The 12,702-nt window shown below is 50.1% G+C and overlaps 1 protein-coding gene and 5 non-coding genes across 7 annotated transcripts; 2 read left to right on the forward strand and 4 right to left on the reverse strand.

Annotated features, from left to right (window-relative positions):
* Positions 1–5,421: 5,421 nt before the first annotated feature.
* Positions 5,422–5,492, reverse strand: Trnag-gcc. Its single transcript has one exon. It is a non-coding gene; the product is annotated as a tRNA-Gly (tRNA).
* A 1,499-nt stretch (positions 5,493–6,991) lies between these two features.
* Hes7 (hes family bHLH transcription factor 7) lies at positions 6,992–9,998 on the forward strand. 2 transcript variants are annotated; one of them, XM_028780189.1, is made up of 4 exons: positions 6,992–7,048; positions 8,031–8,126; positions 8,679–8,766; positions 9,067–9,998. In XM_028780189.1, exons 1-4 carry the CDS (start codon positions 7,007–7,009, stop codon positions 9,516–9,518), a joined length of 678 nt encoding a protein of 225 aa, XP_028636022.1. In that variant the 5' UTR covers positions 6,992–7,006; the 3' UTR covers positions 9,519–9,998. The 2 variants fall into 2 exon arrangements, with proteins under 2 accessions (XP_028636022.1, XP_028636021.1); XM_028780188.1 differs by having other exon boundaries at positions 7,007–7,048; positions 9,052–9,518.
* A 2-nt stretch (positions 9,999–10,000) lies between these two features.
* Trnar-ucu lies at positions 10,001–10,087 on the reverse strand. The gene is given in 2 exon segments: positions 10,001–10,036; positions 10,051–10,087. It is a non-coding gene; the product is annotated as a tRNA-Arg (tRNA).
* Positions 10,088–10,599: 512 nt separating this feature from the next.
* Trnal-uag lies at positions 10,600–10,681 on the forward strand. The gene has a single exon. It is a non-coding gene; the product is annotated as a tRNA-Leu (tRNA).
* A 260-nt stretch (positions 10,682–10,941) lies between these two features.
* On the reverse strand, positions 10,942–11,013 carry Trnaq-cug. Its single transcript has one exon. It is a non-coding gene; the product is annotated as a tRNA-Gln (tRNA).
* A 502-nt stretch (positions 11,014–11,515) lies between these two features.
* On the reverse strand, positions 11,516–11,588 carry Trnak-uuu. Its single transcript has one exon. It is a non-coding gene; the product is annotated as a tRNA-Lys (tRNA).
* Between the last annotated feature and the right edge of the window lie 1,114 nt (positions 11,589–12,702).

Raw genomic sequence — 12,702 nt, forward strand, 5'->3', positions numbered from 1 at the left:
GAGAGAGAGAGAGAGAGAGAGAGAGAGAGAGAGAGAGAGAGAGAGAGAGAATGAATAGATAGCAAGGAGCAGCCAGCCCCATGGGTTCTATGTGATGGATTTTAAAGAAAATTGCATAAATATCAGGCAAGTAGCACATTCATAGAAGAAAGTGACCCCTTTCTCCTCTCTCAAATAATAACGAACCCGGTTTCTCTATGAGCCTTACAAAAAGGTGTGTGTGTCAAAACCACATGATATTCCAATGACATCAAGGTTTTGAGGACGAAGATCCTTCATCAAAGCATCTGTGTAGCCGAAGGCTCTGTTGCTTCAGCTCCTGATGTAGTCAGAACAACCCAACTGCAACTTCAGGGATGTCTAACCACAAAAGGGACTCTGACAGTGTAGCCTCCTCAGTTCCTTCCTGATTCGACCCTTACCTACCAAACACCATCTTCCTGAAATGAACCTAGAAGCAAAGACGTGCTGATAGGCACCAACACAAAACAAAACAAAACAAAAAAACAAAACAGCATAGCTGTCAGCCTATAAATGCCATTCTCTGCTAACAGGAACCAAGGCTCTTCGAGTAAAAGGATGCTTTGGACCTGGAGTTGAATTATCAGATAATTTTGGAACACCTTGTTGTGCCAGAAAGGAAGAAAGCACTCAAGGAACAGCCAGCCAATAAGAAACAAAAAGACAGGGTGAGCCAAGAGCATGCCCAACTGAGCCACTACTGGCTCAATCTAGGATAATTGAGGTTGACATGACTTCAGGGCTGGGGATGTGCCTAATTTGGTGGAGTGCTTGCCTAACTTACAAAGGGCTTCGATCCCCAGATCCCCATAGCTTCATGAAACTGGGTGAAGGTACATGCTTTTAAATCCAGCTAAGCAGTGGTGGCGAATGCCTTTAATCTCAGCATTTGGGAGGTAGAGGCAGGCAGATTTCTAAGCTTACACAGAGAAATTCTGTCTCGGAAAAACAAACAAAAAATCCAGTTACTTGGGAGGTGGAAGCAAGAAGGTCACAAGTTCAAGGTCATTAGAGGCTACATGAGACCTTTACCCAAACACATACATAAAATTTATTAATATTAATGTTTTTGTTTGTCCTTTTTGAGACAGGGTGGTCTTGCTGTTCTGCAAACTTACTATGTAGACCAGGCTGGCCTTGGGTTCACAGAAATCCACTTGCCTCTGCTTCCTGAGTGCTGGAATTAAAGATGCATGCCACCACATTGGGCTGACTTCGAGTCTTTCTACTGTAGCTCTGGCTATCCCGGAATTCCCTTTGTAAACTAGGCTGGGCCCAAAATTATAGAACCCTTCCTGCCTCTTCCTCCTGAGTGCTGGGATTAAGGTGCGTGCCATCGAAAGCAACTCTAAATAAATGATTGTGTAACAGTATATAGTTCAATAGTTCATTGGATAAAAGACAAGTTGAATATTTCTAGCCAACATAAATTGCTGAGAGTACAGAACCAAAACCATATTTCTCTCTCTGTCTCCCTCTCTCTGTCTCTGTCTCTCTCTGCCTCGCTCTCTCTCTTTGAGTCATGGTCTCATGAAGTCCAGGCTAGCCTCAGACTCTTTATATAGTTGGGGAAGATCTCGAGTTCCTGATTTTCCAGCCTCTGCCTCTCAAGTGCTAAGACTACAGGCACCAGCATATCCTGGCACCCCATTCTTCTAGGATGAGGCTTTGCAGAATTACAGTTTTTACTTTCTACTCCCTTTCTTTGCCTTTTCTCCATCATACTTACTAACTGCGAAATAATACTTTATGTAACGCACATGGACTGTGTCCCCACAAATGTAGAGGCCAGTTAGGGCTCATCGCCTACTTTGTTCAGAGCTTTCTCTGTGGGGCCTAGAACAGAGCAGGTAGGATAAATATGTAATGAGGACTGAAGAAATGGCAGGCAGGGCTCAACATTTGTCGTCGTGGTCTTTAAAGTTTGAAAGTGCTTTCCTGTTGAGACCCTTCCTCAAAACAAACAAACAAATGAACAAGCAAGCAACAACAACAACAAAAGAAAAGAATAAAAAAGAAAAGAAAAAAGTACTCTTTTCTATTTTTTTCAGAGTCTGAGATTCCTCCAGTTTAGTGTTGAATCATAGAACAAAAGACCTCGAAGCCAGGTCACAGCTGCTTTACAAGCCTAGAACTCTCCCTTGTTTTGCTGCTTTGGCTGAGAGAGTGAGTTTTCCTTCTTTTTAAGGCTATGGAATCAGTCTTCTAGGAACATCCCCAATTTAGGACCTAGGGCATCCTAAGGAGACCACTTTCCCTTTGAAGAACTAAAGGAGAAAGAACAAGAAGCTTGAAAGCCAGGCCTGGGGAGCTGTCCCAGTGGGAGAGGGGAAGTTAAGAGGACCACCAGCTGTTCCTAGTCTTTCTTTCATGGGCTGCATCCCTAGAGGCCTACAAATAGCCATGTGCTGCCTTCCCTTGAACTTCAGTGTGGCCCAGAGTGTAGGGAGACATAGATGCCTGTACATGTACTGTTTGCACACAACCATAACATATCCTCTCTGGACATAGGCTTGTGATCTTTATAGAGACCCTACTCACACCCTCAAACAAAGGTATCACAGCAATGTCATCACAGACCACGTCTGCACCAAAGCAAGAAATTGGAGTCAAATGACCCAGCTTATTCCACTCCTCCGACTGGAGGGTAACCTTAGGTTTTGAGGCCCTGAAAAGTACATTTTTTTTAATTTTTATTTTTGGTTTTTCAAGACAGAGTTTCTCTTTGTAACCCTGGCTGTCCTGGAACTCACAGAGATGCTCCTGCTTCTGCCTTCCAAGCGCTTGGATTAAAAGCATGAGCTGCCACTGTCCAGTGTGCAAAAATACAAAACTAGGCATGATAGGGGTAATATTTAGAACAAAGAAATAGTTAGAACAAAAGTAAAAATACAAAGCTAGACATAATAAGTAATATATAGAATAAAGCAAAGAATGTAATGGTTTATATCTTTAAAAAATTGACACTGGGCCGGGCAGTGGTGTCACATGCCTTTAATCCCAGCACTTGGGAGGCAGAGGCAGGTGGATTTCTGAGTTCGAGGCCAGCCTGGTCTACAGAGGAAGTTCCAGGACAGCCACGGCTACACAGAGAAACCCTGTCTCGAAAAAAAATAAAAGCTGACCAATAGAGGGAGAAACTGTGGGTTCAATCCTCAATACTAATGAAAAAAAAAATTCTGACAAACTGTCAGTGAGGTCAAACAGCAAGAAAAGCAAGACCCTGACTTCGAAATAGGAACAGTGATGATTGTAATGATAATTGATATCCAATAAGTCTAACACTGATAAATGCCAGAAAAGCAACCTAACTCCCGGCAGACAGACCTCAACAATATTCTCGGCAGACTGCCTACCTACTTTGTATATTTCTTTTTCTTGGTGTGTATGTGAAATTTACAGAATTCTATGGGCCCTATGAACACCTTGTTGGAATTTTCCCCAAACTGTTTTCAAGGTCCATCTACTGTATTAGCATCATGGTGAATCAGCGAAGCTTGTGTTCCCAACCTCCCCCCCACCCCCACACACAAAGGCTTTCAGCCTGCTGGGAAAGCCTATTTTCTTAAACCAGTAGATTTGTTTTTCTAGTTTTCAAAATGAGCGTTTCACAGGTTTCTCATCAAATGGCCTATAGCACTTCTAATGCCCGTGGGAATAACCAGGATCTGGGTTGGGGCTGGAGATAGGTGAGTTGATGCCAGATGGGGGTGGGGAATCAACGTCAGTAGCAGGGAAGACCCCTTCCCGTCGAGAGGTTGGGCGTGGAAAAGTGGGAAAGTGGATCTAACTGCTACTTTTTCTTAGAGAACAAATGGCTCAAACTAGGATGGCAACTCGAAAGTAGTCTCTGTTGCCAAGGCTGGCCTTGAGTTCTCCACTGCAACTAGACTAATCCTCAAGTTTCCAAAATCCTGTGAAACAGGCTATACCCTACTTATCTTATATTTTTCATCTTTTTAAAATTTTTAATTTTTAAAATATTTTTTCATCTTATATTTCATCTTACATCTGCCACCCCCAAATTCTCTGTTCCAGGTTCTCTTTGTGTAGCTGCCACTGCAAATCTCTTTTCAACAGGACTTGTTCGTTTTGCTTGGACTCATGGCTGACCATGCTGAGATATTATCACCACCGTGATGTTGTCTCTACCCACTTCGACTGAACTAGTACTTCACTGTCACATCTTTGCAATTATCCTTACAATTATGTGAAATTATCCTATTCTATTTTCTGCCTTCTTGGATGTTTCCTGTCCCCACACCACCATCCCCGCAAATAAAGTACGTTTCAGGAGAGATCTGAGCCAGTGTAACCCGAAAGCCTAACAAGAGTGGGCACATAGCAGGCACACACAGATTTAGGCTGACTGGACAAATGTACCAGCTGGGCTCACAGAGAAGCCGAGACTGTTTACTTTTCTCCTAGGGCCACAGTCCCTGCTTGGAGCCAAGAAGGGAGAGTTGTCACTGACACTTTCCGAGACCAGGCTGAAACTTCTAGGAGACAGCCCAGAGAGGAGAGGAAGACTTAAACCGGAATTCAGACTGCGAGCCTGAGAAGGCCGGGAGGAGGGGCGCGGAGGGTGGTGGAGCGCTCCGGAGGGGAGCGGAAAGCCAGCGCGGGGCGTCAGGGCCCCCGGGTCGCTCACAAGTGGCCCCGGCAGGTGGCCGTGCCGGGTCCCGCCCTTCCCGGGCGCGGCGCGTGCGGGATCAAAGCTGCCGGCAAGGGGCGGGCCAGGGAGCTGCAGGAAACTAGGGGTGCGAGCGTGGGAGCGCAGGGTCGCCGGAGGCGACAGGGACCGGGAAAGACGACGAGATAGCCAGGAGAGGCCCAGAGAGGGAGAAGCAGAGGGATGTGAGACTCAGAAGCTAGAAAGAACACCCTAGACCCGGAGAGACCCCAGCAGAAGTCGCCGAGAGACCTGAAAAACTATTAGAAAGATGGAGTCGCTGAGAAGTGCTCAAGGACAAGCAAAAACGGAAAACTGAAATGCCCAGGATTGGACCTGGGGAAAGGGAGTTTCAGAGAACAGAAAATGAGAGAGAGAGAGAGAGAGGAAGAGGGAAAGAAAGACCAGGAAGACCTGGCCCTCCGCTGCTGAGGAAGGAGAGGACCCCTGGGCAGGGATCCCAGCTCCGCGCCCTTTCTCAGGGTCGCGCCTCTCTCTGGAGGTGCGGACAAGGATGTATATCGAGGCATCCAGAACCTCCCAGGGTTAGGAGTAGGTTTGTGAGGACCTGCGGAGTCAGTGACTAATTCTGGAATATCTAAACAGGCACGGAATCAAAACATTATATATTTCAGTTTTGACTGAAATATTTAGGCGCAAAAAGAATACTTGTTTGATATGCTGTCAATTTTTTCTCCTAGTTGGTGTAGGAAGAAAAAGTGTTACCGTGCATTGGCCGGGAATCGAACCCGGGCCTCCCGCGTGGCAGGCGAGAATTCTACCACTGAACCACCAATGCGGATGAGACAGGGAGTCATAATGAACCTATGTGAACTTCTTAGAGGCAGAGCCACTCCTAGGTGTGGGAAAAGGTTGTACAGAATGACCGAGGTGGGTGGAGCACCAGGCCATTCTTTCTCTCCGTTGGATCCGGCCACCGGGCCATAAAGTCATTCCATATGGTCAGGGGCGGCCCCACACCCGGGTGCAAACTGCCTCAGGCCCCGAGCCTCACGTGCAGGTGAGAAAAACTCAACCCCAATCCTGGTTCCCAAGGAGGGGGGCGGTGGGGCCTGCTGAGGCCACACATCTGTGCTCCCATTTGGCTGAAGTAGGGGAAGGTGGGATGTACTGAGGGTCCTAATCCCAAATGGGAGCCCCTTTCTCAAGTACCAGGCCCCTCCTGCTCTGTCTTTGGCAAGACAGTCTCTGCCAGAAAAACCTCAGGATGTGGAGGGCCTCTGGGAGGAGGCTCCACTTGTCTCTGACTTCACAGCTACCTTCTGGCTCGGTTTGTAGCCCGTCTTTATTATGTCCTTTCCCCATGTCTTCTTGTCCTGTTAAATTTCGGTTTTATCTTCTCAGGCACTTCGTCCTGAAGACTCCAGGTGTTGACATATCCTTCCGCAGAGGGTCATGCTCTTGGTTTGAGGTGGGTGCGGATCCCTTTTTGCAACCAACCCTTTCTTGTCCCTTTAGCAAATCTCACATCTCTCTACTCCCCTAAGTCACTAGAGGCCTCCAGAGGCAAGTAACTCTGGTGCACTCTTAGGTTTTCCTGCCAGCTATACTCCTGAATTTAGTTTTGAACCAAATTCGTGTAAATGGAAAGATTTCTTCAGTTTTACTTTTTTTTCTAGAAGTTTCCTTTGTCCTTAAGAAAATCAGTTCCCGGGGATTCAAGTTACTTCTTTTCTATAGTATCTATAGAATCAGTTTGGCGGCAGATTCTTCTTATTACTACATCTTCAGGGATAAGTACCGGAGTTATTGTGGGAATTGAGTAGAAGGGACAGGTACAAAGGTGTCTTTTCTCACAGCCAGCCAGTAGAATCCAGCAGATCTGCTCTTTAGGGGTTGGTTGGGAGAAGATTATAATATTCAGCCGGGAGGCTGATGCGTGCTAACACTTATTTCAGTGTTGATGGGGTTATAGTGAACCTCCAAGAAATCTACTAGTTTAGGAGATCCCCAAATTTCATGCCTAAGTGAGTTCTTTCCAGTTCACTTAGACTCCCTTCCCCTGATATTCTCCTCCCTCCAGTTGGGTCCCGCCTTATTATACAGCTTTATGGTCCTTAAGCCAGCCTGTGGCCCCTTCCTCCCCTCACTTCCCACACTTGGGGCTAATTCCTCCCCTTCCCCTCCCCCTTCACTCCCTGCCTTTCCGGGAGCCTCGTGCCGGGGGTCCTTGCGCTGGGCATCTAGGAGCTGAAGGGGGCGGGGCCGGGCCCTAGCCCTCCTACCCAGCAGCGGCGTGATATAAGGACCCAGGCAGCACGCGCTGGGTCCACCGAAGGGTCCGGAGGAGCAATGGTCACCCGGGAGCGAGCTGAGAATAGGGAAGGCCCCAAGGTGAGAGGTGGGAAGGGAGGGAGATAGGATCTCTGTTCTGGCCAGAGGACTTAAAGGTTCTGATTCTGTGGGTTAGGGGTGAGGATGGAGACACGGGAGTAAAAGGATCGAGGTGCTCGTGCCATCCAAAGAACCTGTAAAGTAAAAGGAGGACAGGGTCAGAGTCCAACTTGCGCGGGCTGCGGAAGCCAGGGTCTAGGGGTTTGAATTATTGTGGGCTAAGGCTTGTTGCCTGGAAAGTGCCAGAATTTGGGCATCGTGGCCTAGTCTAAGGCTCGGGAAGCTGAGGCAGGTGGATTATCGCAAGTTCGAGGCCACAAAGTGCGGCCCTACTAAAAAAACGAAGCTAAACTCTAACAACGTAAGATAAGGTAGAGGACAGAGCTGGTGGAAGAGGGTAGGGACAAGAAGGAGGAAAGGCTATGGACAGTCTGTGAGCGCCTGGGAACCACAGCTGACTCAAAGAGAAGACCTTTGAGTCATTGGATCCAGAGGTGCGAGGCCGGCTGAGAGATATTAGGAGAACGAGTGGCGACTTCTAGGCGACTGTCTAGAAGGGTTTGAGCGAGAAGAGGAGGTGCGGTCACACTATGTGTCTGCCTCTCACTTTAGGTCTGTATCGCGCAGCTCACTAGCCTGGGGGCAAAGAGTGTCCCTAAATTTCTTCAGTGATACACAGAGAGGGAGACCGCACAAGACAGAGACATAGAGAGAAAAGAGGAGTGTCATAGAGGGAAGAAAAGAGGAGAAAGCTAAACACAGAAGGGGCAGGGGGCAGGGAGAAGTGGGCGAGCCACTGAAACCGACCCAAGAGTACTGGGAAGTAGGAGGGAGTGAGAGTCAGCGAATGGACCAGTCCCAAGCAACCTGGATTTGGGGATAGGGGCGCATGGGGGTTTTCCCAGCGGCAGGATCGGACGCTCGCGTGGCGGCGCTGAGTCTCGGTCCGGTCGGCCCGCTCTTCCTTTCCCGCTGGTCACAGATGCTGAAGCCGTTGGTGGAGAAGCGGCGTCGGGACCGCATCAACCGCAGCCTAGAAGAGTTGAGGCTGCTGCTGCTGGAGAGGACCAGGGACCAGGTCAGTTCCCACGCTGGCCCCAGGCCCCTAAGCATTTGTACCCGCGTCCCAGAGCTCTCCACTGGGGTGGGGACATAAGCTGGAGTGGTGACTCTGGTCCCAAGGCATCCTGACCCAAGCCTGCTCCTTGAAATCCCATCCCAGCCCCCCTCTCGCTCTCAGAATTTGATCTTCTCCACCTTGCTGGTCTGTACGTTTCCTGTCTGGCTCCGTAAACTGAGCTTCCAGCGTGCGTCAGTTTCCCACTCGGGGTTTCTAAGTGTCCTCATCTACCTCCCGCCCCTGACCAATGCGCTTCAGTTCTGCGGTGGTTTTCACCGTCCGGGTTTGCTGTTTCCTACACCTCACATGTTGGGAACTGGTTCCACTCCCTCAGGTTGGACAGTCTCGTCTCAGGGTGGGACAGGGACCTTTCTTGGTCATCTCCACATTCGGTCGCGAGTCCTGGGGGCACCCGCAGCTCCCGTATCCGCCCCTCCCTTCTTCCCCTAGCCACTTTTCCCCCTCTCTCCCCACCCCTTTCTGTCTCGGCGCCCCTCCCCCCGTCTGTAGAACCTCCGGAACCCGAAGCTGGAGAAAGCAGAGATACTGGAGTTCGCCGTGGGCTACTTGAGGGAGCGAAGCCGGGTGGAGCCCCCGGGTACAGCGCGGGGGGTGGGGCAGCGGAGGGAGGGTGGGGGTGTGGGAGCCCGGAAGGCTGGGGCCGGGGAAGGGGCGGATTGGGGCTTGGGGGAGCGGCCAGCTGTGAACCTAGGCGAGGTTAATGACACCCGCGCGTGTCTGTCTCTGTGTCTCCCTCACTGCCCTCCTCTGCACGTCCATCCGGCCTCCTGTCTCTGTCTGTGCGCCCGTCTGACCTCGGTATCTCTGCGCCCCGCCCCTTCCCTCATCCCCGTCGGGCCCCTGTCCTGCCCGCCTGTCCTCCCGCCGGCCGCACCAGGGGCTCCCCGGTCCCCAGGCCAGGACGCCGAGGCGCTCGCCAGCTGCTACTTGTCCGGCTTCCGCGAGTGCCTGCTTCGCTTGGCGGCCTTCGCGCACGACGCCAGCCCTGCCGCCCGCTCCCAGCTTTTCTCCGCGCTGCACGGCTACCGGCGCCCCAAACCGCCCCGGCCGGAGGCCGTAGATCCAGGGCTCCCAGCGCCGCGCCCACCGCTGGACCCCGCTTCACCAATCCTTGGCCCCGCGCTGCACCAGCGCCCCCCAGTGCACCAGGGCCCCCCCAGTCCCCGCCTCGCTTGGTCCCCATCCCACTGCTCCCCTCGCGCCCGGGATTTGGGCGCGCCGGCGCCTCTCACCGGACTGCTGCCGCCGCCGCCACCGCCTTACAGACAAGACGGGGCGCCCAAGGCCCCGCCACTCCCACCGCCCGCGTTTTGGAGACCTTGGCCCTGAGTTTTGGGGGGTTGGGGTGGGGATTGGGGGTGGTGTAGAGACTCCAGCCAGAGGGCAGGAGAGGGATCTGGGCGAAGAGGGCAGCGGGGCGCGCGGGCTCAGCGCGCGGGTGAGATGTGGTTTATATTAGAGTATCTATATAAATATATATTTTCCCGTCCCTTTTCCCTGTCCCATTACCCTGTGTGTAGCATTGTACCCTTTCTACCCTAGTCCAGTCCCAGTCCCTACCCCCGTCCCTAGTGCATGGAATAAAATCGTTATTAAATCCCGGTGTGTCCCCTAGCCAGGGGCCTGCCTTTATACTGGCGCCACGCCTACTTGCCCATACCCTTCTCCCACCTTTAGGCCTGCTCTCCACGGCCCAAGCCCTGGGGGAGACAGGTAAGTAAAGAGCGGAGCGACAGACTGAGGTTGGAACTGGACTTTATTTGTGGGTCTTTGAAAAAAAGCTAAGAAAAGATTAATAACGGAAATAAAATCGACTCTGGTGGGACTCGAACCCACAACCTTTGAATCGCTTTTGCGTCACTAGAAGTCCAATGCGCTATCCATTGCGCCACAGAGCCACCTGGCGGGCGGCGCCTCCTTCCGGCTTACGGACACCAGCATAGAAAAAAGGGTAGCGTGGGCGTGTGTGCGCAAGGAAATTGGGCGGAGCGTCATAGGAGCTAGAGGTGAAGCTCTCAGAGGTCGGCAGAATGGCATGGAGTCCACGGAAAGCGCGTGGGCTAAATGACAGCAAGGGTGGATGCAGGTGCGAGAAAACGGAGAGGGAGACTAACGAAATTTGAGCTCCCCAGCAGTGCAAAGCTCCTTGCGCAAGCTTCCAAGCTCAGACTTGCTCGCTTCCCAGATTTGATCCTGCTAAATAAACTTGTTTTGTTGTAAATCTCTGCATCTTTTTGGTCCATTTGTTTCTCCTCTTTACTATGTCGTTCAGAGTCTCGGTGAGTCTTTTCATTTCGGGTTTGAAATACACAGCAACAAAAGAAATTTGGGTTCGTTCGTGGTTGTGAGCGTAGAACAGACTACCTTCTACTCTCTTAGGAAGACAACGGGAAACAGCCGTCTCCATGCGGGTAGCGTGGCCGAGCGGTCTAAGGCGCTGGATTTAGGCTCCAGTCTCTTCGGAGGCGTGGGTTCGAATCCCACCGCTGCCAGGCCAGAGTTTTTTTCTTGACTTTTGTGAGAACGAACCACCGCTCGGCTAGAGTTTCACCATCAACTTTGTCTTGCCAACAGAATCCAAGATTACTTCCATATTCATAGACAAGACTTGAGAAACACTGTTGAAATAATATTCTTATATTCTAATTCCGCGCAGATCTTGGTGTGTTTAAGTGTTTTTTTTTTTAAGTTCTACTAGAAGATCTGTGGCAGACACAGTAGGCATGAAAAATTGCAAACAATTAAAACATTAAGGTTCCACCGAGATTTGAACTCGGATCGCTGGATTCAGAGTCCAGAGTGCTAACCATTACACCATGGAACCCACTCGCTCCCAGGTCTTTCGGAAATTATATACATTATTCTATACCCCATTTTGCATCTCACTCCAAATTTATCATTTATCGAAACAAACCAAAACAAGCAGATGAAGCCAACTACTAAATGTGATTATTGTGTACCTGAAATATGAATGCTTTCTTCTAAACCTGAAGATTACGAAAGATAATTTAAAAATTCATTAAAATGCTGACTTTAAAACACCAATTTAAGATTAAAATAAGATTTTCAAATATTGTAGTAAATGGAGTATATTATTAATATTAACCTCTCCATCTTCTTTTTACTCTCCTTGATGTAGTTCTCGTTTATATAGCTACCCCTTTAACACTGTGCTGTTTCCTCTTATTATTATTGTTCGGAACTTATGTTCTATTTACACTTCCTTTTAAAAGAATGCAATTACTTCGTTATTAATATTGCTTTAGTCAAACAGTACAGGATAAACAATAGTGCTCGAAATACAGATTCCCACAAGAAAAACTAAGCGCCCGAACAGGGACTTGAACCCTGGACCCTCAGATTAAAAGTCTGATGCTCTACCGACTGAGCTATCCGGGCTCTTGTCAGGAAATTCTATTTTTGCCTAAAAGAATATGCTACAACACCTACGTACTCTAGTTCGTATTCAAAAGACGACATCCGGCTTTTTGTCTAGAACTCTGACCTGCTGAAACCCAGCTGCTAACGCCTAGATCTTTAGAAGTTAAGGAGGTTGCAGGTCAAGAGCGCCACTCAATCTGGAGGTGCCTAGACCAGCCACGCGGGGCCGCTGCGAGCCACAGGTTTCCCCGGTAGAGTCTATTTTTTCTTCCCTGGCCCTTGTGACCTAGATCTTGGACACCTAGGTCATACAGGGTGCCTCCCACGGTTCAGCAGGCAGGTTGAGGGAGGACCTGGAGCGTAAAGAATGTCACATGAGGGCCTCCAAATGCTGTCGGGCAGGCTTCCATTCACTTGGCAGGCAGGCCCTATCCCAAAGGAGTGATTGAGGTCGGGAATACCAAAATTGGAGACAGAGGACTCGATTTAAGGATGAGAAGCGTGGGTCAGTGGCAGGATGGAGAATATGATGGCCTTGTCACGTGCTAAGATGTGCGTTATTCACTTGATTGTTGATGAGATCACCTGTGATTTATGAATTGGCGCAGCTTTCCGATGTCCAGTGTGATTCACATGGATGATTCACATGTAGGAATTCTGGTGTTCTGGTGCCCGTTTCTGGTTTGGAAATAGAAGGAAAAGGGTCTGGGTGGAAACTGGGGAGTGGGTGAACATGAGCTTCAGAACATTAGTCAAGCCTCTGACTAGGTACAGGGTAGTGTCCCAACCATACACGCGTCACCTCCTCCCTGTCTTCCTCTTGGCGTTTGGCCCCTCCTCCCTTATTCCCTCCCTCACCAATGGACCCAGGCTTCTGATATCCATCTGGATGAACCAGCCAGAGGGATAGGCTGTGTCAGAGGCAGGCAAACAAGTATTGGGGTGCAAATCTGTGGGCGGGGATAGTACTCCCGAGCTACCAGCCTAGCTGCCGAGCTGCCGTGAGAGGGCAAGAAAGAGAGAGCGAGTGCCCGCGCCCAGGAACATCCTAGAGCTGGATCCTTCCTCAGGCCCACCCTTCCCCAACCCCCAGCCTCCTGCCCAGGAGCCGACACTCTGTTACCTGTAGCTC

This window comes from Grammomys surdaster, unplaced genomic scaffold (genome assembly GCF_004785775.1).
Source record: "Grammomys surdaster isolate TR1022 unplaced genomic scaffold, NIH_TR_1.0 364, whole genome shotgun sequence".
Lineage (NCBI taxonomy): Eukaryota > Metazoa > Chordata > Mammalia > Rodentia > Muridae > Grammomys > Grammomys surdaster.